Source organism: Larus michahellis, chromosome 3 (genome assembly GCF_964199755.1).
Source record: "Larus michahellis chromosome 3, bLarMic1.1, whole genome shotgun sequence".
Classification (NCBI taxonomy): Eukaryota; Metazoa; Chordata; class Aves; order Charadriiformes; family Laridae; genus Larus; species Larus michahellis.
Window position 1 is genome coordinate 65,911,709 of NC_133898.1, and position 27,082 is coordinate 65,938,790.

Sequence of the window (27,082 nt, forward strand, 5' to 3'; positions counted from 1 at the left end):
TATTGTGCAGTAATCTCTGCGGTGAGACAGAGTGCTGGAGATTCATCTATGGTCTGAAAAGCCGCCAGGTGTGCTAGACAGCTCTCCTGTGACTCTCGTGACTGCAGGCTTTTCTCCACCCAGGCAGTTCCCATCCCCTCCTGTAATCAGTCTCCAGACTACTCAGCTAGAACAGCCAAAACAGGCTCTGACAGCATACAGTACTAACAGCAATTACTGCATTTTATAGCCTGTGATAACTGAGTCATTATGATCAGTCTACAAGAAGGAAAATTCTTATAAAAACAACTCAGATGGTAACTGCTTGTATATTTTCTTTAGTTGGGTCTGGATCAGCTATGAAAATGGCAGCGCACTGCTCGATGGTCTGCCTAGGACACAGTTGGGCAAAATGCCTTCCTTCCATATGAGGAAGGCCTAAAACGACAAACAGACCCCTTCAGGTACCCACTCGTATCTATGCAATGTCATAGAAACAAAAGGTTGCAAGACATCCAGATCGAAACAGCCACGAAACTGCGACCACATCTCCCAGTATTGAATCACGCGCTGCACTACATGGTAGTAATGGTGGCAGGCTAAACACTTCTTTAGCTCATCTGGTAAATCTGCTCCAGTCTGAACTTTAAACTTCACTAAAATGAAGTGCCAGCAGCAACTTTAAGCAGTTTTTAGTTACCGAAATGGCAGAGGGTTGTTTGCAAATAATCAGGCAACTCCAGATTCATCACTACGTATGACTTGCAAGCGTTTGCCAGAAGTGTCTTTTTTCATTTATGACTAGACAGATAATTACACGTTTTCTTTTCAAACTTCTTGGCTGTTCACAAGTGCTACCTCTGAGGCTGACTTCACCGACAAAACAAATGCAAAATGATAACAGAGCCAAAATTATGAATACCGTACCCTAAAACAGCTGATTATACAAACTTTCCAAATAGAACAAAACAACAAAAAATAAACACCACCATGCTTACATCCAAATCTTCTCGGTAGAGTAAGAATGATCTTATTTTGCCCATATGTGGAGAAAGGGCTGTGATGAAGCAGCACCAGCAAAGTATAAGGGTCTGAGTGGGTTAAGTGATATGGGCATGATGAAGAATTATCTGGAAAGCCAACCTTGCAACACCTACTGCTTTTATCAGTATGAGGTGTCACTGCTGCTGCTTGCAGGGGTGATCCCACATCCTTCAGCATAAGCCACACATTCACATCCCTTCCTTAATGGCAGCGAGGCCACCTCGGCCTGTGTGTAGCAGGACTACAGCTGCTCTGTTGCCTAAAGCAGACTTCTGCTCAAAGCAATTCTCCGGGTCTTCCTGAAGCTGGTCCTCCTCCCAGGACTGTGTCTCCAAGACTAAGCAAAGGCCCAGTTTCATTTCAAAAGACTAAACGTGAGCTATAATTCTGGTTGTAATCCATGACTGTTAGCACAGATGCAAAGCGAAACGTATTATTTCATGGCAAATGACAATGACAGTAAGAAAACAGTAGCTCCAGTGTACAAATTTCTTAACCTCAAGAAATCAAAGAGATGGTAAACATTGTAGAGGGCCAAGATACTATGGAAAACAGGTATGTTAGAAACATTACAATAATCAGAAGTACAAGATTTTCCTCCTTTTTGGCACTTAAAGTGGTAAAATGTAACTTTAGAATATAAATGGGGAAAAAACATTCTAGACAAGATACTAGGCAGGCATAAAGAGACACACTTCTACTGACTTCTTCCCATGAGACTACCCTCGCACACCAGTAACGTCACTAATTTAAAAAGAATTCTAAGAAGTTCTAGCTATGAAACATGCCCGCTATCTTTTTACACACAAACACACACACACACACATATATATATATATATTCTTTTGTAGAGTGGAATGTACGAAAAGCTACTGTTCTGGTTGTAACGCCGATAGCCCAAAAGAATTTAGAAGCCTAGTAATTTAAATACATTAAATAATTCGGGTATTCTCATTCACACTATTTTGTCTTATACTTAAATCTGCTTTAAAACAATTTTCTTATTCTCTGCAAATGCAAACCTTGCTATTTCATTTACAAGTTACGAGCCTTCCTGTCCTGAGAAAACAATTACTTTCCAGGAAGTAATAGTATCAGAAGTTTCTTGGCATTTGGGTTTACTAAAAAAACAAAACTAGCACAACAGTGTTATCTTCCGCTTAGAACCGACTTCTGCGTGGTCTTTCAAACATAAAGGTATAAATCCCTCTGATCTCTGCACTAGCTAATCTCTGAACTGTCCATCAATAAGAAATAATCTCTTCTATTTATGTGACCATATCTGAGTCAATACAAGGATATGCAGAAGTGCTCCAACCTTTTAGGGAGAGGTAGGATTGTTAGTCCCATGACTACCAGATCTGCACTGTGCAGAGTAACAGATTTTTTTCTACATTTGTGAGACAGTCCACAATTTACCATAGATGCTATATGTTCTATCTCAGTTCCTTCTGCTTTTTAGTTTATTCCCGTCTCTTCTGCATTTCAGAAGAAAGCAGAAATTCACACTTTCTTTTTCCAATGATGGTTCTTCTCTCCCCTTCCCAGTCTGAGGGAGCATTATATGAAAAACAGACATTTGATTCCTTCTTCAAGACGGTCAAACTGTGGTCTACCTATTTGCTGCAACCGAAACAGTTCTGCTAATGTTCACAGTTGTGAGCCACAAGAGTGGCTCTAGGACAAAATTATAATGAGAAACTACCACTCAAGTGAGCTGCTCAAACCTTTCATTACATTTTAATAAAGTACTAGAAGTACCGCTCAGTCCTTTCCACTGCTTGTCAACATGATCAAACACATCCTATTATTTTCGAGCCCATTTCTGCAAGATGCAGTCTTAGTCTAGAGCACTGGAACAGCAGTGTAATTACAAGTCATATATCCTGAAGATTTGGTAATAACACTAACACCTGTAAAGGTTGCTAGTAACTGGCAGTCAGGTAAAACTGATTTACTCCAATTTTATTTTTCTCACTGAGCAGACCAGCGCCTCGGCTACCACAAGGGATCTGTGATATAAGAAATGCTAGAATTAGTGGACACCTGGATAAATAAAATCTATTTGCAAGAGTCAACATGACTTCTGTAAAGTAACGTTTTGTCTTGCAAACCTCTTGGAGCTCTCTGAAGGGTTCAGTCATGCAATGTGGGTAACTGTGATCCAGTTGACATAGTTCACTTGGATATCCAGAAAGTTTCTGGCAAAGACTTTTGCCAAAGGCTTTAAAGGAAGCGAAGCAGCCATTACATAGTAAGGAAAGTTCTGGCATGGATAAACAACCAGTTAAGAGGTGGGATGTAGGAGAAAACGTGAAGCTGTAAAAAGGCAAGAAAGTCACCAGGAGAGTTCCACAGGGGTCTTTGCTGGGATCCATGTTACTAAACATACCCAGAACATATCTGGAAAAGCAGTAGAAGAGTACAAAGTTTGCTGATGATAGAAAGCTACTCCAGATAGTACATACCTTGACGACAAACTGTAAAGAACTGAAAAATGAGTCTCTTTTAAGACAGAGTGACTAGGCAATAAAACGACAAGTAATATTCAATGCAGATAAGTGTGACAGTGCCCTGAGTGTACTGAAAGCCCTTAATTGGCTTTCAGTTCTTGCTGGACATTTGCTGTAGGTGTATGTGTCTCTGGCTGCTCCTGACCCGACTCCCTGGGTGGACCCTAAACCTGGCTTATTGACTCACCCTGTCTGCTGACCGAGCTCAGACATGGTGGGACTGCACCTGGTCAGCGAGGGCCCTGTCTGCGCCGGGCTCACCCCGGCTCCCCAGTCCTCCCACATCACGGGTCACCCAGCTCCTGCTGCTCCCGGGGCAGCTCCTGCTGCTAGCTGACAGCCCAGGGCACACGTCTGTGTCCCAGCCTGGGCCTGAATGAAGCCCTTGAGCCACAGGCAGAGGTGGGAGTCCTGGGTGGAGACAATCAAGGCAAGCGAGGGTGTAGTCAAGTACTCTTCCAGCTGGGAAAAAAGCTGATGTAATGGAGATCTGACAAAGGTCTACAAAAGGTGTGTGGGTGACAGGGAAAACAGAGAGAGGGAGTATGTGCTCACTGTCTTCGCTTGGTGGCCTCTTGTTATAGAAGCCAGGTAAAGTAAGGAGAACAAGGTGGTTCTTTATGCAGTGGGAGGTGGACATGTGGCACTCCCTGCCTGAGGACAGCTGTGGATGTGCAAGTTCAAAGGGAGAGTGGGCAACTAATTGGCAGAAATCCATTGCAGAGTACTAAACAGGCAAGCCACACCAGCCTCAGCGAGATTTTTCATTCCCAAAATGGAAACAGCTGAAGACTGGGAGAGTTTTGAGGGGAAGCATCACGCACATAGGCCTTGTTTTAACTCTTCTATTCCAGGTGCCCATCTGTGAACACCGGGCTGCTTGGACCTCTGGCTTAAACCAGTAACAGGCCTACTTCTGGGCATCAGAACCTTATCCATGGTTACAGGAAAATTAAATTATTTGGTGACTTGTAAACAAAAAAATGCCACAGTTATTAAACATTTCTTAATTTCTGGAAGATTAATTCATCCTACCACTAGCTACATGTCTGGAGGGTAAGAAAAACAACCTTAGCTCTAAAGGAAATCCTTTTTCAAATTTGAAGTCTTACGGATTACAATCCTTGTTCTTTTTGAGGATGTTGGCACCAAAGGCACTACGGAAGCAGGGGTATGCTTGGCATTGCCAGTTGCAGTCTTTCATGTAGTAGAAGATCTTCACATCAAAGATATCCTACCCTTGACTAAATATATTTACTTACTCACTTATTTTATTTATTGCTGAAGAAGTAGGCATCTTTCCACAAATCTCTGGGCACCCTGCCTTTACTTCAGATACACAGAAAGATTTTATGCATTTCAGAGAATCTCACTTCCTAGCAAAATGCTGCCTTCATTCAAACCTCAGTCCACACAGGACCTACTCATGCAGACTCCAGCGTTCCCTAAGTGCTCCTCCAGAAACTAACACTGCAGATGTAGAAGCCTTAACATCTCTTCTCTAGATAGATATTTTCTTGTCTCTCTTTTGTTAAGTGTAGCATTGAATCCTCTGTTCCAAATGCAAAGTGTTTTGTTTTCTCTTTCCCTTGATGTTAAGGGTGGAATAAAAAAAAAAAAAAAAAAGAGGGGGAAAAAAAAAGTATCTTATGAGTGATAGTAGCATTTAGGAAGTACTACAACAGAATACCTCTCTGTTCCTTTTTTAATTTTTCATTATGAAATACTATGTTCTGGTGTTACATAGGTCATAAAGAACCAGGTTGCTATTGTTCTAATTGCTGGGTCATTCAAAGGCCACAATGAACAGTTAAATTAAAAGGAAAGTTCTTCTACTCCTAAACAAATTGCTTCACAGTGAAGTGGCTTGATTACTCCAATTACTGTCAATCTCAGCTTCCTTAAACCATTTCAAAAATACGGTGAACACCCTGATTAAGTGAGAATGAATGAAACAAGAAAAATAAGTGACATTTTGTTAACATGGCTTTCTGCTCTGCATATGCGTTAAATTAAAATTTGAAGTAAGCATCTCTAACAGTAATTTTTATCTGCGTATACAGACACATACCACAGTTATAAACCCCTCCCAGAATCATGCAGACACCATTAGGACTGCACAATCAAGGACTGTTGAGTTCGGAAATGCCAGAGTTAACCTTCCTTTGGCCTTTCTACACAGATAGTTGAAAAAAAATCTTCAATTACATAATGACACACTACCGTTTTTGCAGGACCTCATTTAGTGCACAGGAAGGACAAACCCCATGAAATAAGCAATTTTTCAGTATCCTGCTTTACCTCTGTTCTTCGATGTGTGACCTTCACCTTGCAGCAATTCCAGTTCTCTCCTGAGACAGAATCACTGATTTCCTCATGAGCTTTTCTGTGGTGTTCATTAGTTAAACATTTGAACATTTCTCCAACAGTTATTAATTTAAAACTTACAATATGACTGTGAGGGAAGAAGTACTCTTAAATTCATTTTACAGAAGGGTAGTTGGGGAATAACCAAGATTGGAAGAATCCTCTGACGTTAGGTGTCTAATTTCAGACACAGAAGACCTAACTTAGTCATGATTTGCAGCATTATATAAAACTTAATGTAATCAAACACAACTCCTATTTACTTCAACTGCAATTATAGGTGCAAATCACTCTAGAGCTTTAAATTAGGCACAAAAAGATGAGACACTTTAAAGACAGCCATGAAATTCATTTGCTTAGCCACTCCTAGCAGACGAGAGTCAGAGACAGCATTCCGTTTTCTACCACAACCTTCAACCACCCCAGCCGTGAGATCTTCTTGCAATTCAATGGCTCATTTAGTGTATATATTCTACCTCTGGCCACATATTAAGCAAAGGCCTTAAAAACCATGTTTGTTTTCAGCCTCCTAGCAGGTCTGCTCTGTACAATGCTGGAGGCCAATGAAAAAAAGCAGGTGACTTTGTAATTAAAACCTGCGTCATCATGGTGGATGTGAAAATGGAAAATTCCATAGGCAACCTGAATTCTTCAGTTCTGTTATTTCCAAATCATTGAATTTTCAGCTTTCCAGCCTCAGTATTTTCTTCATAATATATTCTTCCTAAAGCTTTCTTCCATTATTTAGAATACGTCAAACTTTGAAAAACACTTTTGAAACCTACCCCACTGGTTAATGCCTTTATTTCTACCATGCAAGTCTCCAACATTTCAGCCAAAGTAGGTAGTGCTGACTTTAGACTATCATTCTCTATTTCGGTTCACTAGTTGAATCCCAGTCTTCTCCTCACCTCCACATAAGACAGGAAACGATTACAAAGTAAAAAGAAGCAAATGTCTTACTCTTTGTCAGAATTGGTGGGAATGAAGGCTTGCGTTACTTTGAAGCAGTAACAAAGTAAGAGACATTTAATAGCATGTGAAATTTCAGAAATAAATGCACTATGTCATAATTAGAAAAGATAAATTCCAGGGAAATTACAATGTCCATATGTAATTGGGAGCCTGGATATTCACTCAAACCTCTCATATCGCTGCTGATAAAACAGTCCCCACAACAAACAACATTATTCATTCAAGTCTCACACAGATATATTTTTCCATGACCAAAGCAGCCCATATTCAAAAGTGTAATTTACTTAAAGTGTGGACAAAGGCTCTGTGCTATTGGGCTGGACGTATAAATCTGTCAGCGCTCACACAGTACAGGAGACCCACCTGCACAATCCAAATAGACACATTAATGTGCTTCCGTATGGATATTTGTTCTTAAACTATTACAAAAGTTTAGCTCAACATTTTCCTGTATTAAATTTGCCCCATAAACATATTGTGTTATCAGTCATTTTTATCACATACAATTTATATTAATTGCATTTTTAAAGCAGTGCTAAAGAACAAGTCAAGTAACTATTTACGGCAGTACACAAGCACAGGGTAATGGTTGATCCTGCATCCAGGCCACATATCCACAGTGAGATATGATGATGCTAATTAGTACTAGTTTACTTATGAAAGGTCATGCTACATGCAGAAAAATAATAAAATACCACCATTATTACTATTTAATAGTTATATTATAACTTTATATAACTTATATAACTTATAACTTCATGGAATTGCATTATAACTTCAAAAACATAGCAGGTGAATTGTTAACCTTACTGAAAGCTCTGTATGTGTAATATACACCATAACCCTAAGAAACATCCATATGGGAACACATTCACTAGACTAGTGTTTTTCATAATGGTTGAGAAATTGGTAGGAATAGCCCAGCAACGGTATCTAATGGTGCAGATTATCTCCTTGCATTTCAAGTAACTGGTTTTTGAATCTGTAGAGTACCTTGACCACACAAATTCTACTTGCATAGCATTTGATTATCACGATATTTGTTACCATTGGTATTTGTATACATACTTCTAAGTTTACACTTCAACACCGTAAGTTTTACAAGGAATGATATAAACGGACTAGTGGGGACTGTTTATAAGAACTATTGGAGGGCCAATATAAAAAACTGAACCACAAACACAAAGAAAATTAAATTATGGCAAATTATAAAGAACAAAATGCAAGTACCACAGAAGAGATTCTTGGCAAGAAAAAAAAAAGTTTCCTTCAATTTTCACCAATGGCTATTAAATAATTCTATTAAGTAATTTATATTTGTGACACAACATTCATGTTCTGATTACCAGATTCTAATTCAAGACCTTTTTTTGTTTTTGAAATATGCAAGATTATTTTCCATTCTGCTGTCATTATATCATTCCTTACTATGAATTCTGCAAAGGAAAGCTGATAGAAATATAATGTGAAATACCATGAATTGCTAAAGACCAGATTCTTGTGGGTTTTTTGGTAGTTTGGTTTGATCCCTACTAATAGAAGATGTTTCTTCAGATTTTCACATATTTCAAGTGAATAAACACAGTAGCTGATTAAGATAAGAGGCATTGCAGACCTCACCCTAAAGATTAAAACTGTGGCCAGGCTGAGCTGCCTTCTCACTAGAAACACACATGGTACAGTAAAAGATGAGGAAAGCTCAAAAAAATCTTTCATGCCACTATAATCAAAAGCAATCCATTTAAAGAGGAAAAGGAAAGCTTTCTTCTCTGTGTTCGTATTAAAAAACAGGCAGATTATGGATGGGTGGGTAAATAGAAACAAGAATGGCTGTCTGGATTCTTATGATATTTTAACTGGCTCTGCTGGTTACTGCACAATCCCCAGGAGGATGCAGTAAGCCTAGCTGAAAAGAGGGAAAACAGAAAAAATGCTGTCTTCTCCTTGGCTCAGTTTTTGGCAGTGCTGACGATGCTCATTTCCCATTAAATCTCTCGGAATCAGGTGCTCCAAACTCCTGCAAATGGTACGGTGTCCTGCGTAAAGCATGAATGGTGCTGGAAGAAAAAGTCTTTCAGTAACAGTCCTTCCAGGAGAGTTTGTGCATTTGAGTTTTTTGCTGGAGCTCAAGTCAATTCTTCGGTACCAAGTCAGGATTCACATGACATGGGGATTACACAGACAAAAAGCAGAGTACAAAACCCTCTTCCATTTCAAGCATTACTGGGTGAGATCACAGTAATCTGCAGACAAAAACCACAAGCTACAACATATAATTGCTGCCAAGCGTACACAGCAACTCTTCTTTCGTTCTTTAAGCCTTTTCCCTTTCCAAGCACTGAACAGTGATGCTGCAGCACCATGCAAGTTAAATCTTTTTAAAGGCACGGGGCAGAACTTTGGCTTCCTCTGACATAACATTGTTTGGCCAAGACACCAACTTCCAAATAGTTTCTATTTGGACATTTGGGGAGGGATTTTCCAAAGTGCTCAACAGTGATGTATCTCGGCTCCTATTCAAGGGGGCAGTAAAACTTGCTCTGGCTTTGGTGGTACCAAATAAAATCAATGTTATGCAATTCAGTTAAAATGGAGGAACCACTAGACTGTATATAGCTGAACATTTACTGAAGAGTTTCCTTGTATCTTATTCCAAAAGCTGTGCAAAACTATTTCAAGGTTAAAGCAGATCTGACTCTATTTCACCATTCCTAATCATAAAAAAACAAATGGCATGCTTGCTATGAAATTATTTTATTATTTTTTCAATCGTGTTATTAGTAAGAGTTACTTTACTTTCTCGAAAAAAATCTCTTTTTATTTAGGAAAATTAATTCTTCTTAGAAATGGAATAATATGGTGAAATTGTAAAGTTAACATTGTAATTTTCTCCTTCAAATTCAGAATATTTATTATATCAGAAAACCAATTAAGATGAAAAAGCAAGATAAAAGTTTTGAAAACAATAGCTTTAAAAATTGGACTCTTCTCAGCTACATTTCTGGCATCTGATACATTCCTTTGCTATGATGTGCTATTCAGAAAAAGATTTTTGCAGCCAAGCACAAGAAAATAGACGATTTTTTCCTAAGATCTTGAGTTCAGCTATTGATTATATAATTAAATTGCCAGTCACTCAATTCTGATATGCTATAAAAAAAAAATATAGAACCACTTCAGATACTATTTGGTGAGGGCAGTAGTCAAAAAAGTCAGTAACTACAGGAGCTTCCTAAAAGAGATTATTTGTATCACATTAAATCAATACTCCTGACAACGGGAGGAAGAAAACCACCCAAAACTAAAGACAACTGACTAAACTAGACATATATTATTTACAGGTAATTTTTAAGTTTAAGATTGAGAAACCACTCGTTTGGTATTACCCACACATGAAAAGCATGCGCAGATTTTATTAGAGGGAGTGAGTGTGTATACAGAGAGAGACGGTTGCCTTTTTAATCCTCAGTACTATCTGCTAATTGCCTTGTGCCACCAAAAAGAGGAATTTATTATTATACCAATGCTACTTCTACCATTTTGACTTTCACTGAGACCCTTCTAAGAACGCAGAAGGGTTAAGTGCAACGCATTTGCAACACAGTGAAATAATTACTTAACAGAAGAGTAATTCCCCATATGCGGGGACAGAGAGGGAAGCCCTGACTGGTGGTGCTGTTGCTGTACCTGCCAGTTCCAGTGGCAAGATTGTAGCAGAGGCACACCCAATTCAAAATAACATCAAAATACCATACATCATGAAAACAATATACCACCAAAATCTGAGAGGCCAAAGGAAAAAAAGCCTACATTTTATAAACTAGTTACATCATAAACTGTAACCAGAGCAGCTGGTGCACACAGCACATTTGATGTACCAGGCTTACACGTGAAGGGAGAGGGCTCATTGTTTTTATAGTTACACTTCCTTTAAACATTTTTACCAGTCAAACAATCTTTTGTTTCTTAAAAACCCCGCAACTTCTAACTCATTGTATGAACGATGCCTTTGTTCAACACCAGCATTTCACCCTTTTATTTTTGTGTGTATATTACAGATATGATTTCTTGAAATACAACTATACTTTAAACCAAAGTTAAAATTCAAGACGAGTTGAACACAATTTGGGCAATTTGTTATTCAAAATATTGGATAGGTGGACACCCATACCCAGCATGAAATCTCTTAAGTTATTTTAGATTGGTATTCCTTTGCATGTGCTAACGACTCCGCAGGCAAGGTGATTTCAGCATTCCCTGGACACTTCCAGTTCCTGTGAAGTGCAGCATGATATATGACTAACACACATTGGAACTGGAAAATATTTAGACACAGAATTAGAAGAAAAAACAGTAAGAGATTTAAAATTTAAACCCGCTTATAAGCCTTTCCTGTAAATTCAAGACAATGAGGGGGGAAAAAAACCCAACAAACCACCACACTTCCCCTCAATCCTCGTGCCACAAACCAAAAATCACTGAGGACCGGGACTTGTACAAATGCCTCTGTGATAACTTCAACCATGAGGTCTTTTTCTCCACCTAAATAGCAAGTTCTGATTAAAAAAAAAACAAAAAACTGACTTCAGCTTCATAGTATGGATTTGTCGCTGCACAGCTCTTAATGAGCAGAGCTGTGAGAAGCCAGAGCATGCATCTGAACAAAACAAACTCTGTTCAAGATAGGGAGCTGCAGTTTTCTGCCTGACACCCATTAAGAAGTATATTCACGAGGGGAAAAAAGCTGGAACTGGAAAAACTACAATTGCATTGTATCCTTTCAAAAATTAGGTTAGCTGTGTGACGATCTTTTCATGGATCTACCCTGTGTTCTTCAAGAGCTAACTCTTGCAGATATTTACCCACGAAAAAAGCAGTTGTTTTACAGTGTACTGGAAGACAGTTGGACTACTTCGGGGATATCCCAAAGTGGTTTCAAGAATGGGAACTAACTTCCTGTCACTCTTTAAATAAGCAAAATATTTTCCAACACACTTTCAGTCCACAAGAACTTTAAAAAAAAAAAAAAAAAAACATTATCTGAAAATATGCCATGCTGACACTTCCATAGAATACTAAGTATTTTGCATCTTAATTGATATAGCTGCAGTTTTGGAGTATTAAACAATCTGACTTACCACCGTGGTGGCCTCTCTTGTCAAAAGCAACTATTTGCTACACTGGAATTTGGACAAACCAGTAAATAACACAAAAGTTGTTCAGAAATTACTGAAGGGAAAATTCACAGAATGGGAATTGGTAAGCATGATTGGGGGCTGAAATCTGGAGGACAATTAGCAGAACTGTTTCCAACTAACAAATTGAAAACAGTCAACATACTGCTCAAGCTGCTGTTGTCCCAGACAATAGGGTAAAAATGACAACATGAAAGATGAGGAAAAAAGGAGTACAAGTTCATAGTGGTGCCAAAACATTCTGACTGGAGTTGGGTTTAGAGCAGAAAGTGGTTAGATTCTTCAAGAGAAGCCCAATAAAATGAATTAGTGTGAATGATACCTGGAGGCCGGAGTACATAAGCAGAACTCTAACTATGAATTATGCACTTAATTTTCCTGTACTGCAGCAAGAGTTAGAGCTTAGTCTGTCATTTACAGGAACTGAGCAGACCAGCGAGCACTGAATCCAGACAAAACAAGAGGTACTTCTGGAAGCTCTGTCTTCCCTTGATATGAGTGCCTATATTATTGTATTTTGGACAGGAAAGGTAGTTTTGGTTCAATGTATCGTCATAACTTCAGTACTTCACAGCACTTCTCTCATGTAATTTATCATTATTACACTAATATTTTAGTGAATTATTTAGGTGAATTATTTAATCAGAGGTATTTCTATACACAATCTTAACAAGGAATGTAGTTTTCTGGGCGGGTTTTCTTATTTCTTAGTACCTTAGTAAATAGTAGCTAAAATTCATTCACCTCATTTTTTTCAATGTCTTGTAAAATAAAAGTCATACATATATTTCTACATTTTAGTATTGTCCGTACATAATATGTGGGGTAGGTATATCTGTCTCAGACATCTCTGTGCTGTGGTTGTAATAAAAATGCAAATTTTAACATTTCAATTGTCAGACAGTGATAACTGAAGCCTTGATCTAGTGAACACTGAACATTACATGTTACACCTTATGCAAATCGCTTAAGCAATCCCATTAAGTAAGCAAATCCAATATTCTAGCAAAACAGTCACGGACATAACAATATGCATCCAAAATCTGCAAGATTAGCCCTTTTTATTAATTTACAGGGGCTGACTTTACAGTGGTAATCACTCACTTTTAAAAGGTCCACTGGTACGTGAAATCAACCATTTTAAATACTCTGTATTAATTGTAATACTTACTAAAATGCATGTCACATGATTGCTAGACTTATATGTAAGGAACTTTTATCTGGTATACTCTTCTATTCCTAGTTAAGACCTCTGCTTCATGATGCGACGTTTCTCACGTTACTAATCCACAAGAGAAAAAAAGTGGCATTTGCAAAGACTTCAGGCTTGGCTTTTAATGAGACAGAAGCTCATTTTGTTCTGAAATGTTCATTCACTTTATTGAGAGCAAATGACAAATACCGTAAAGAATTAATTTCTTTACATAATAGCCTTTATCAGAGGCAGTCAATTGGCCACAAGTAATTTTGGGGTTAATGTTGGATATACCACTGAGCTAGATACTTTTATTGTCCATTGTCCATTAGACAATATACACAAACTGACAAATTGTCATTTGGCTATGTTTTTAACAGTGAACAGGAAAAGTGAGGCAAAAATAAATTACAAACATATTCTAAAACCTACAGTTCATAAAGACAGGACCTTCAGTGAAAGGTATATTCTTTAGAGAAAGGTACACTATTTAGCCTGTCATCTAATAAAGGAGTGCAGACACCCTGTAAGATGAGGTCCTAGGAAACTTTGAATTTCTGTGATGTTTTGCAATATTCCATTTGAGTTTGGCTACAGGTGCATATCAGAGGAAGGCGGGGGGGTGTGGAAAAATCACTGTGCTTTTAGGGCAATATTGTTATGGTTAATGAATGCAATGAAGTCCAAACACTTTAGGGAAAAGCATTATCAACACCATCAAAAAATTATAGTTAAAAAAGTAAACAGAGGTAATGAGAGGCAGCTTCCTGTGAAATTCATTCCAGTAGTGATTTACTTTTACATTAATGAACTGTCAACTAAGGGAAATACAAGAAAGCCAACTAATAACTTTTTCTCTGCAAGATTTATATGAACAGAAATTCTAAACACATGCCTCAAGCCAGCAGAAATTTAGATATTAAACAGAACATAAAGGATTGCTTTTGATTTGTTTTGCTTAAGCTACATTACAATGCAAAAGAAGACTGACAGAGAAAGCAGTAAGAATAAAAATACTTTGGAGCTATTCATTAAATATCCAGATTCCTTCTGACTAATCTCTCAATTACACATGATGTATCTATGCCTATGTAAGGAAAGGGACTGCCAGACTGAATAATTTTTTCAAACTTTTTAGGTTTTCCGAGTTTTTCCATAACTTTCAGAAACATGAATTTCCGTGCCTGAGTCAGGGACAGCACTCTCAGTCACACCTACCCTGCAATACGTCTACTCAGCAATATATGCACATCTGTTCTCACCCTGAGGATACCACAGGATAAGTTTCACAAAGTGCCAGTAATCATGTTATAAAGTCATCCCCTGCCTCCCTGCCGTATGTGAGGATTGTGCTGATTGAGTGGGTTAACATCTTGGTTCTGGCTGTGCACATGGTAAAAGAGAGAGGAAGATAAGGGAACGTGCTGACAACCATTTCATCATTCGCTCAGCGACAGGATCTTTGGCCCTTGTCTGGGGCAGGCAGTTTCAGATCTGTGGTGAAAAAACGCACTTCCTGACTTGGGCCGTTCAAGATAAAACCCAAACCATTTTCACAGACAGCAATGTGACTAACGCTTGCTGCTAGCGCAGGTGGCATAAGCCATACTTCCCACCATACTCCCGTCCCACCTCTTATTAGGCTCCTGAGCCCGCAGGGTCACTCTGAAAGTCTCCCATAAACAAGGGGGGGACTTTAATCCCTCCTTTAGCTACACAGGCCCAGTTAAGGAACGTGATGGACAGACATGATCCTATATTGGAGACCATTATCAGCCATGTGGGTGAAGGACCTGCTTTCAGTTTTATTCTTTTTTCTCACCTCTTTTTCTTGAGGAGTTAAAAACAGAACAAATTTTTGCTTTGAATCACCACTAAAAAAAACGAAATTACAGTTTCAGGGACTGTAACAGAATTGAAACTTACTCTTTGGTGAGCTTCTGGGGATTGATTAAATCTTTTTGAAGACATGGAAACATGACTACAGACACCAATACACTTTACTGATGGATGAACGAAAGGACAAATGGCATTACCTACAGTCATAGTATGACCTACAGTCATAGTAATTGTGTGGTAACAGCGGTATAGGGCATAATGCAGAAACGGCGCAATAAGAATTGCAGATGTACTCATGGCTTTATTAAAATAAGTATTTTCCACATCCTGAATAAAACTATATATGGCTGCATGGTAGTCAAAATTTAAACACAGCTATCGACTCTTATGCAATTATGTACCTATTGATGACAGAAGAAGGTAAAAAAAAAACACCGTTATGAGGATGTTGCAATCTCCTCAAAATGTGCAAGAGTCCAAAACCCTGGAAGTCCAGTACTGACAAGACACTTGAAAACTGGATTGGAAAGTAATTATGCCAACTGTAATCTGCTTTTAAGGTCACTGAAAAAACTCCAGTTCTGCTCTGGAGTTACCATAGAGAGCACAGTCAAAACCAAAAGATAGTATAATATTGAAACATTAGACATTTTGCTATGAGAGCAGAAATGCCAAAAAGCAAGGGGAGACTAAATGGAACACTTTTTGTGAGGTTACACATGCCTGAAGCTACCGATTTTTACCTTCCATACTGAGCTGCTGCTTCCTTATGTCAGTTAAAAATTAGGCCATTGCAACAGGACAAACACCACAGCAAAAGCACTGTCATATTCTGAAAAGTGCAATTTCCAATGGATCTGCTCATCTCCCAGATTTTGAGCCAAAGTAGATTCTACAGGGCAAAGATTAAGGAAGCACTATAGAAATGAAGGAAATCTGGAAATCATCTAACGTGTTTCTCAGCCCTGTGGAAAGAGGACTATAGATTTAAGCCATTTCTGGCAGATGTTACTATAGATTCCCAAGGATTGAGATTCTGCAGTCTACCTTGGCAATCTATTCCGCTGCTATCTATACCTTTCAATGAGATGTCCTCTCCTCGTTTATCTTGCTGTAATTTAAGCCCATTCTTTTTGCCCTTTCAGCTGCCCGGAAAGATCAGTCTATCCCTTCACACTGCAGCTATCTCTTTAAATATTCTCAATTCTTGTGCATTCCCCTTTCTGCCTACTCTAGACCAAAAAAAAAATCTTAGTTCCTTCTGTCTGCCCCCATTAGTTATGTTTTCCTGAACTCTCTTCGCTCTCTTTGTTCTCTTTTGGGCTCTCTGAAACCACTAAAACGTACATACAAACGGAAAGCCGGGAATGTCTAAATCTCAGATAAAAGCAGATTTAACTGATTCGGTTTAAAACATCACCATTCTACCATCTCATTTTCTATACAATCCTTTCACTGGAAGATAAGCAAGCTGTTTACCAGGGAGGCAAGATATACACTTATCATTACAGGCAGGGAAACTGAGGCACAGCTAAATGACTTTCTCAAGGCCAATAGGGATGTCTACCCCAGACAGGAATAGAAACCGGCCAACTTCTCCTCATGTCACAACACATGATCTGAAGCCTGTATGCCAAAACAGTTATGGCTGCTGAGATTTTAACTAAAGAACATGTTACATTTTTTAAATTTATTTTTCATAATTTCTTTCTGTCTTCCTGTCTTAAGCGTCAGAGTGTATCCATTGATTCCTCTGAGGTATCAGACCAATATTTTGGGATTACAGTCCACTGCTGCACCTGCTTGTCAGTACCTTACTGATCAATTTGTGGCTAAACAGTCGTTTCACAGACCATGCCACTCATGTTCTAAGTGTTCTGCTCTGTAATCCTTCTCCTAAGCTTTCTTTCTGAAAGCAGGCCAACTCCTGTAGTTCTTCTCCACCTAAACTATAAAATTATTATTTTTTCATTTTTTCCATGTCACAGCATGACTGATATTTTTATCCTTCTGAATAGCCACTTAAATAATCCGTAAAACCTGTACCTGATGATCTTAATCCCTCGTTTTTATGTAACCTCCTCTAGGCAAAGCTTAATAAGCCCCAACAGCTTTCTAAGCTTACAGTTCACTAGTGAAGCTGGATGAATGTCAGGCTTTATGGTATTTCTCCTATAACTTCAGTAAAGCTTAAACTGCCAGAGAGATTATGGATACCATATGAATTCACAGCCAAAGTGACCAATACCTTTTAAGAACACAAAAAATGCAGGAGCAGTAGTGTTTCCCACCTTGTCTGCCTTCCTCTAGTAAAAAGAGCAAATGAAAAGTCTCCATTTTGCAGAATAACCTATGCTTTTACATCAACATAAAAAGAAACATGAACCCTGAGGGTCTACAGGCAAGTACTGCTGAATGACAGGTTGCTGTAAAGGTAAAAGTCTTATTTTCATTTCAGTCAAGTATTAACAGCAGACTATCTATGATCTCTTTCACTCTTGAACAGCAAACATTTGTCTATTGAACCTGGGTGTTTACTCTGTACTTTATTTATCTACTCATCATTCAGGCAGATAGGGAAAGGTCTTTTCCATTTATTGAAATTTTTGAAGTTTTCAAATCTTTTCCAGTTGAAGCAAGAAAGGAAAAGCCCCCAGGGGCACGCACTTGAGATGTAAAAGACTCAGGTTCAGGTCTCTGCTCTGATTTCCATCAGAGACCTGGTTCTGAGTCTCCTACATGCCGAACCAGTGCCTGAGAAAGGAGCACAGACAGTAACTGTAACAGAGGAGACCGAATCACCTAGAACACTTCGTGTGCTTTTACCAATCCAATGGCACCAACAACTTTATTGCTGAAGTAGTTAGCCAAGGGCATATAGGGTTTTGTAGAAGTGTATCTCGGAGTTTGGCATAGGGCTTTTGACCCACCTACTTGTTCAGTACCAGCACAGGTAGCAATGCTATGCTGGGATTAACTGAGTGCACAGGTGAGTTTGTTGCTGTCTTTCTCCATCATGGTATACTAGCTAGGACCTTCTGGCTCATGGGACTTAGTCTTGCTCTGTCACCTGCACTTTCAATAACTAAACCTTTTTCAAGAGGAATTAGCAAAGACTAATGGTCTTTGGGTCTTAATATTTTAGTCACCAGATAACAACCCACAGTAGCTGTAAATTATAGCAGTTTTTCCCGATTTACTTTATGCTGAGGATGGCAGCTGCATGGCCGAGGGTCACTTATGGCTCAGGAATACAGGGACACAAAAGCCATCAGCCAATGTGAGAGCTGGGTCCTAAGTACCTTTCTGGCTACACAATTTAATGGAAATGGAAAACAACTATTAAAGTGACATGAAGTTGGAAACTGCTACTGCACAGCTACTGCATTGTTTTTTCTCTAAATAAAAAGTGCAGGTTTAAAAAAAAAAAACAAAAAAACAACAACCAAACCCAAAACAACTGCACTTTTTATTTGAAGAAAAAGCAATATCAAAGAAGCTAGAAACTCTTTCTATATATAACCCATCCTTTTTCCAATGGCAAGTCTGTAACAGCAAAACTACCCATCTGATATGGAATTAGCTGAGCACTACCGGCTGCTCCAAAATTTTCATATGCTCCAGAATAAACTCCAGAGGGTTTCTTTTTTCCAGTAAAGCAGACGGAGCTCCTAAAATATTTTGCACTCTAGTGGTTAGGAAAAAACATTTAGTAAATGAAATCTCTCATTCATATGTTTAAAGAAAACAGTCAGAATGTGTTACATGACTCTGTACTCGAGTGTCACTACAGACCAAGATAATGTTAAGTTTAAACTGACTGTTCTTTACAGTGTATGATTATCTTATGTACACATAGCTTGCTGAAGAATGTTTCTATTATTTTAATGATACAAATGTTTAAAAATGATAAGCGTGCTACAGTTATTTTACAGCTTTGAACTGGAGTGAAGGGTTACTGAATACATGATCTACAGGCACAAACAGTACTATGGAAAAGGGAAGAACTACATGATTACCCACAGTGTGCCAACAACCAGAGGAAATTCAAAGGAGAGGTAGGTCTTAACAAGGTAAAGACAAAGGGAAGGCAAAATGAAAGAATTCAAAGAACAAAGTCAAAGAAAAAAAATGGCAACAATTAATAACAGCAAAATGATAAAAAAACAACAAAAAGAAAATTCAGCGGTAGCAGAAAATATGAGCCAACCTATCAAATCACAATTAATAATTATAACACATCATTTTCATCAAAACATTATATTGTACATAATTCAGTCATACGTAAGCATAGCCCTCAGTCATGAAAACTTTGTCTCCCAGACCATTTATTTAAGCGAGAAGATAATTTGCTGACATACCTCCTTGCTGCATGCATATAATATATGTGGTAAACAAGCAGAGACAGTGCTGCAGCTTCCATTTCCAGTGATAGCACCACATTTCACTTACATGAGACATCCTGTGGGGAAAAAAAAAAGCGAGGAAGAATTCAGGGAGCTTTACAACAAGCCAAGAAAATGAGAAAATACTGTTGTTAGTCAAACTAGTAACTAGCAGTAAATAAAGCAGCACATGAAAATTCCGGATGGCCCTAGTGTTGCTTAAACAGAGACAGAAGTCTCTATGCTTGCTAAAAAGGGTCAGAAATTATGTTGTCTGGTTCTTACGAGACAACAAAACAGAAGACTGGCCAGCACCAGGCTTCTAAGCAGACAGGTGTGGGTGGTGTCTCAGTAAAAGAAACAAGCAGCCCATATGGTGACAGTCTGAAAGAGTTAAGGCACAGAGGGTTTTTTTGGAAATTGCAAAGTTTTACTTTACCTAGTTACATAATTTACATATACAAATACATTTATGCTGTTTAAATATATGTAATACATACATATTTGTTATTAACTATATAAAGATGGTGGGTGAGAATTTGTCTTTGCCCTTAACCAGCCTTTCCATATTTTTCAATGCTAATATTTTGATAGCTATGACATTTTCCGCTGGGAACTTTAATGAAAATCATGACAATTTCCTTGCCAAAATCTAGGGGCTCATCTGTGCTGCCAGTACAGTCAGGGGCATCTTTATTATTTAATAAAACAAATGCAATTATATAAAAATCTTTATCAGTTATAGCTTGAAGTTAAAGTTTCCTTTGCGTTGAAGCATACAGGACATTTAATGGCTAAACCAAAATGTTTCTTCCATAGTGGCCAGGAGAGGAAGCAAGAAAGACTGTTAACAAACTTGATCAGACTTGTAACCATGCATCCCAAATGAATGGTGCTTCATTACATTCCCATCTCAGTTTATTCAACAAATCAGCAACACGCAAAAGCAAGCAACAAGTAATGAAACACAACACGCATTATTTTGACCAACTCCTTCCCCTCTTATTTGGCGATAACTGGCTTTTGTTCAGTAAGATATTATCTAGTTATACTGGGAGAAAACCTCTAACAGAATCCCCAAAATATTCCACAAGTCTTTTCCCAGCAACAGTATGTGAAGAAAAACCACAAATGCATAGTCATGAAGAAACACTGGTGAACACAAATGTCGAGGTTAGTGCATATTAAATACAGAAGAAAGGAAGGTATTTGGAATAGCCACCAGTATGATTTATGAGGACAGAAATGTGAAAGAGGTAAGTGAAAAAGACCAGAGTTCATACTCAGTGGCAAGAAAAATTAATTTTCTTAAACTTGGGAAAATAGTCTTCCTTCTGCTCCACAGACATTGCTGTGAATGGGCCAGTGAAACCTGGGGGCAAGCGTAAATCCTTTCCTAGTATCGGCTTCTGTTTCCTCCCAAAGGGGAGTTCTGTAATGTAGACAAGCCAAGCTTAAATGCAGCAAGATAAACCATTGTAAAGGAACAACTAATGTTTCAGTTTTAAAAGTAGCAGTTCATCAAACCACTCCTGTGGGCCAGACGCCAATGGGCCCAGGTAAATGGCACTTCAACAGACTGCTGCAATCAGTTAGGTTTCCCTTCAGTGCAGTGTTACATAGCACAAGTATCCGATTACAAAAGAAGTCCAGTTCTTTATGGGTAGTTGTATCAAATTAGGAATTTGAAGCCGATTTATTTTTCTGAGATATTGTAAAGTCAAACTTAACAAGTGTTGAAGACAAGCACAGAAAACACTGGGCTCTGAAATACAAGAATCTCTTTGATGAAGCCAGACACACAAAATAACCAGATTATCAAACAATAGAATTATTGTCCTTCAACTTAATGACCCAAAAATCCCTATTAAAATCTCAGACATCAGAATGCTGATGTTTGGGAGCAGTTACTGTTTGATGTATATAATTCATAAGTCCACAATACCCTTAATATGACTTTAGAAAATTGACTTGGAACAGAAGTCCATTTAAGACATGAAAACAGTTATATGCACATAAAAACACATATAGCATGCGTATATACTCACAGAGTGGGGAAATGGAAATGCTGAGGATAACAGCATGACATACCAGAGACACAGAAGTATATTGCTGTTTATACAGAAGAAACAAACTGCTGCATAATCTACCAATGCAAACCTGTAGAAGTGGTTGCATTACTGGCTTTTTGTTTGTTGGTTTGTTTTAAGCAAGCACAGGTAAAGTTATCAGACGAGGAAACAGTTGCAAACAATTATTTATTAATTCAGAAGAAATCGCTTTTGGTTTTCATCGCATTGATACATTTTTTGTGTGTTACAGCAACCATCAATTTTGATGTCTCTGAATTCAGCTGAAGTTTTTTCTCATTGAATAGCTGGAGAAACCAAAACACAACTTGTGAGATACTCAAGGAAAAATAACATGACAGGTTTCTACTGCCTCGATTGAAGTGAATCTACCCAGTCACATTGCCTTTAGTGCCTTTCTTAAAGAATCTGAGATTCTGCATTAGCCTGAGAGCTATTTAATTTGGCCAGTTTCTATTTGTTAATGTTTACTTGCATTGCGGTAAAGTTTACAAGCCAGTACTCCACCATGTTAGTTTACAGTCTGTTTCTTCATCCTCACTCTTGTAAAAAGCACAAGTCAAGAAAGATTTCAAGAACATGGATAATCAACAACAGCGCAGAGCATAAGTAAGTGCAAACAACAAGGCAGAAAGGAGTAGCTATAAAGACTTTTCCCCAGAGAAAAAGGCTAGGTAATTATACAATTGCTGTAAAAAAAATACAAAATTCTCCACCAAAATAAACAAACAAATATGTAAAAAATAGCAAACCTGTCTCCTTTGCTTACATTCTCTACTGCTGAAGGACAAAACAATTTTCTTTACACTGCCTCATCTCAGTTGACAAGAAAGGTTTATCGAATTCAAACGAGGCCATAGAAAAAGCACACCACAAAACCACACCACAAATGCAGGCACCATAAGTCAGGTCTGTTTCTTTTAGAGAGGACTTTTGAAGATCTATGTTACAAAGCATAACCTCTAGCTGAGTGCTATAAATGAGTGAGGAAATCAGTTATTTACATGTTCTTGAGATCTTGCATAGACAGAGAGCCAAAAATTCAGAAGACTGACTGTTCACAGCCTTACACTGTGACGTGTGTAATGCCCCTGTTCACACAAGAAGTTGTCAGGGATGGAAGTCAGCTAACACATTGCCAACAAAAGGGCTTCTTCCATAACAAAATCCATCCCTGATGTTATTATAATGTGAGATCCCAATTGGCAGACAATTACGAAAAGGAGCCAGAGCAACTGGTAAATACTTGCCAGGCATCAAAAAAAATTGAACTTAGTTGCAGATATTATTCACCTGTTAATACTCACTACGTTTATATTTATTTTAAGGTTCATTTTCTTGATTACTAATGTTAATTAACATCTCGAACTGAATCCAAACAGCATATGAATAATTCAACAGAAAAAAAAACCAAACAAAACAAAACACAAACAGTTCTGGGTTAGTTTATAGCTTATCAAGGGACTATATGGTCCCCTGCCACAACAGCACTGACTTGATGGCCCAAGAGACACTTTTGGTCTTGTGTTCCTGTTTTAAATTGTATTAAAAGGATGTATTCTGTCATTTAATATTCATCAGTAGCACAGAGAATGGATATCAGCAGAGTAATTTACTAAAACACACCAAGAGTTTAAGTAAGTAAGCAGTCCATAACAAAGATCTCAGAACACAGATGGATTATTTCAGTCTTTAACCCTGGATACATTAAAATTGCTCAACACTGTTCATAGTGGGTTTTCTTCTATATTCTGTTTCAATTTAAATGAAAAAGCCCTATTCTGTTCCCAGCTGGCAACACACTAGCAGCTCTGAACAAATCATTGTAGATTGTCAAACACAAATCCAAACCAACATTTTACCAAATATATTTGAGGACTGCTCCTATGGTAGGAGTACCTCTATTACAGTTGCATATAGTCTCACAACAGCAATCCCTCTTAATGCCGTTTTTAAAAATAATAATAAAAACAGCAGAAAAATCAGAAAGTGACCTTCTATGGAGTCTGATAGAAGAACTACTGATTTTTCTATGGACTTGCATTATATCATTGTAGACACTGTGTGACATGACCAGCTATGCACTCTAGCTACCAATTCAATAAAGCCCAGTCCACAGCTACTTTCATTTCCTATAACATAGGGAGACAATGACCTTATTCACAATTCATTCCAGAAGAGCAAAATAGACATGTAATTTATCTAAACCATAAATGGATGGTAACTTGACATAGTTCAAGATGAAATTAGTGGGAGTCTTGCTACATCTAACTACTAAACCTTTTACTCTACATGCCAGCAGCCAGCTAGCACAATATCATCACCTTTTAAGGAGTATACAGCTCTGCAAGAAAGTATTCTCAAAACGTGAATAATCCTGGAGCATTTCATTTGTATATTGTATGATCTCAAAACATGCAATACACATTTGAATACACCATCTTCCTTGTTCAAAGCTTCGGCAAAGTTCCCTGGAGTAGGATGTGAATTCTGCCTCAGGCAGACTGGCATGACTTTCTCCAGTCTTTGACATGTCTAAAGCTATTAAGGAAAAATGTTGCTGACACTTTAAAATTAAAGGAAAGATAACATCAATTTCACAATTTCTTTTTTTCATATAGATTGTAAACAAAAAGATTTTAAGCTTAATCACTCTGAAGTGGAACTACAACAGGAGAAAGGTGATTACAACTCACAGTTTGGTTCCTGCAGGCTAAGAGAGGAGTCGATTTTTTCTTTGAAACCCTTTAAACTGTAGTGCACAAATGTCTTGAGAGATGAATTACACACCACCACTTAAAACTTTCATTTTGTTAAGCCCTACTAGTTCCTAATTATTCTTACAGTCAATCTTGAAAACACCCTCACACTCATCGAAAGAGATGGAAAAAATAAGACACTACCTTTCAATTTAAAGAGTGCCAGCTGTATCAGATCCGCCTTGGTCCCTTGGCTTCCCTTTCAAAATGAACTTTTCCCAGTTGCAGGCAACTGCAACCAGAGTTTGCAACTCTGTAGTGCTGCAGCACTAGGTCTTTCGGAACTTCTCATTTCTGCCTTAACTTCCCCCGTGCGCTGTTAGCAAACCCTACCCTTTTTGCCCTTGCACTGATTCCTTCCCTTATCTCCAGCCGCAGGTCCCCCCTCTCACCTGGCTGCGAACGCACCGCCGAAACGCCAAATCCCCAACTGTGGCGCCTTGCCTTACCTTCGGCGAGAGCCTGTCAGTAAAGGCAAACCATATCGGGGAAGGAGTCCAGAGGCCACGGCGGTGGCCCGCCCGGGGCCAGGCGGGGTGAGGACAGGACAGAGTGCCACCGACCCGCCCGCGGCGCCCACGCCCGCCCCTCGCCCCCCGACAGCGGCGGATCCCCGCGCTGCCTCCGCTCCGCCGTGCGCTGCAGGGAGGAGCGGTGGGGCTGGGAAGGTTTTATGGAGCCCGCCCGGCCCTCCCTCTCCCTTTTTTTTCCCGACTTGTGCTGGCACCGCACCTGGAGAGCTGGGAACGGCGCCTGTGCTGGACGGGGCCCCTCGACGTGAGCGACCACGGCCCCGAGCCGAGAGGCCGGGCCGGGCCGGGCGGGCGCCGGGACACCGGCGTTCGCAGCGAGCGGGGCTGAGGGTTTCGCTACTTGCCTCCGAGCACGGGGAAACTCACGAGAGCAGCCCCAGGGACGGGATTAGAGTGCTCTGAGAGAGGCAGTGGCCGCCCGAGACCCTGCAGGGCAGCCGCCGGCGGACCCGGAGCCCGGACGGGGCAGAGCCCTGCCCTCTGAGCTCCCGCTGTGAAACTCCCTCGTTTCCCCATTCCTTCAGCCCTACCTATCTACACGGCTCAAACCTGACATTACTCATCACCTACTACGGTACGGGGTGGGGGGGCGGTTGGGGGGAAAGTCCTTCCTATCTGGCCCTGGTTTCCTGCCCCACGAAGCAAACCCGCAGCCCAGAGTCCGGAGAAGAGACTTACATGGTGACATTACGGGGCGGCTCTCCTACGAGTCTCAGCAACCATCCTCCTCCTCCTCCCCCGCCGCCGCTCGCTCTGCCTCTGGCCCTCTCCCTCGCGGGCTCCTCGCAAAGGTCATCGCTGCTCGCCCACCTCTCGTCCACGCCCGCCCCCGCACACGCCGCCCGCGGCGGCCGGGACCGCGCCGGTCCGCTCCTCCTCCGCCGCCGATGCCCGCCCCGCGCCGGGACCTGCCTTTCTCTCTCTCTTTCGGCACGGAGTCGGGGAAACTTCGGTGTCGAGCGAAGCCGCCCCCGCAGAGGGCAGGGCCCGCCGGTCCCCGAGCCGGGGGCTCAGGTGGCGGCTCCGGCGCGGCCCCGCGGGCTGGCCCGGCCCCAGCCGCCCACCGCGGGGGGGCAGGACAGGGCCCGTCGGTCTGCCGCCACCGTGGGGCCCGGCGTTCTCCTCCCGCTCCACGGGACCGGCGTGCCGCTCTGGGGAGAGGGGTGTCTACCGGGACAACACCCACAGCCCCCGACAGCGACCCTCGGGAGGGGCACTCCTCGGGCAGCGCCAGACGCCATCTCTTACTCAGTCGCTGCCACACAGCGCCCCGGCCCACTGGTTTGGGCCTAGCCCAGGGGTGCACAGTCCCCAGGCAGGGGTGGGTAGCCGCAGGCCCAAAGCTGTCCCCAAAGGACAGAGGTCACCTCTGCAGATGTCCCATCCTAGGTACACTACTCTCGCTAGTTGCCAGAGCTGTACCCAAAGGACATAGGTGACCTCTGAGGAGGTACCATTCCAGGTAGACTACTCTCCGTAGTTGCCAAGCCATCCCCAAAGGGCGCAGCTCACCTCTGAGGAGATCCCATCCCAGGTACACCACCCTTGGTAGTTACCAGAGCCATACCCAAAGGACACAGGTCACCTCTGAGGACATCCCATCCCAGGTGCACTACCCTCCATAGCCGTACCTCCTGGGCATGCAGCACCTTGCAGCATCCCAGGGGACAAACACGCCCCATGCACCCACTACACTGGACACAGGCCTGCCCACATGCCTCCGGGAAACAAACGACCGCGCTGTGTCCCAGGGCTGCTGACACAGACCCCATGGCACTTCAGTTGTGGCTTTTTTTTTTTTTTCTGATGCACACAATGCACTACACCTGGGATAGAAGACAGGTAGGTGGAGGCGACGCATCCCTGGCCCATTTTCTGAAGCATACAAGGCTGTGTGCTGCTCGCACATACAGCGCTGGTCCACACCTCACTCCTGGGTAGCATTTTTGGAGGATGGTAGTTTGCACCATTTGCTAATGATCCTGAGTTGCTTTGCTCAATTAAAATCTGTAGAACATGGTACTGCGCTACAGCTAGGTCGGAAAACATTGAAATGATAGCAAAGGAAACGCAGCAAAACACAAGGTCACAAAAGAAGACCAAACTTTTCACAGTGCTCCTTGGGTCTGAGCTGGCAGGATTAGGAAGGATGGGGGAAGAGAAGACTTGGCATAATGAATCATTCAATGAAGTTATCAGCATACAATG

General features: G+C 40.4%; 1 protein-coding gene across 8 annotated transcripts in view; it reads right to left on the reverse strand.

Moving 5' to 3' along the window:
- The window catches only part of ADGRG6 (adhesion G protein-coupled receptor G6), a 112,183-nt gene extending 86,466 nt beyond the window's left edge, over window positions 1-25,717 (reverse strand). For 4 of the 8 annotated variants that reach the window (XM_074580556.1, XM_074580561.1, XM_074580553.1 and 1 more), the window contains exons 1-2: window positions 25,553-25,717; window positions 19,469-19,569 (exon numbers count right to left, since the gene is read on the reverse strand). In XM_074580556.1, the coding sequence (XP_074436657.1) occupies window positions 19,469-19,569; window positions 25,553-25,554 (103 nt within the window). In that variant the 5' untranslated portion in view covers window positions 25,555-25,717. Of the gene's footprint in view, window positions 1-19,468; window positions 19,570-24,733; window positions 25,002-25,552 lie in introns of those variants that run through there. The other 4 variants (XM_074580558.1, XM_074580557.1, XM_074580555.1 and 1 more) reach the window with 4 other exon arrangements.
- Between the last annotated feature and the right edge of the window lie 1,365 nt (window positions 25,718-27,082).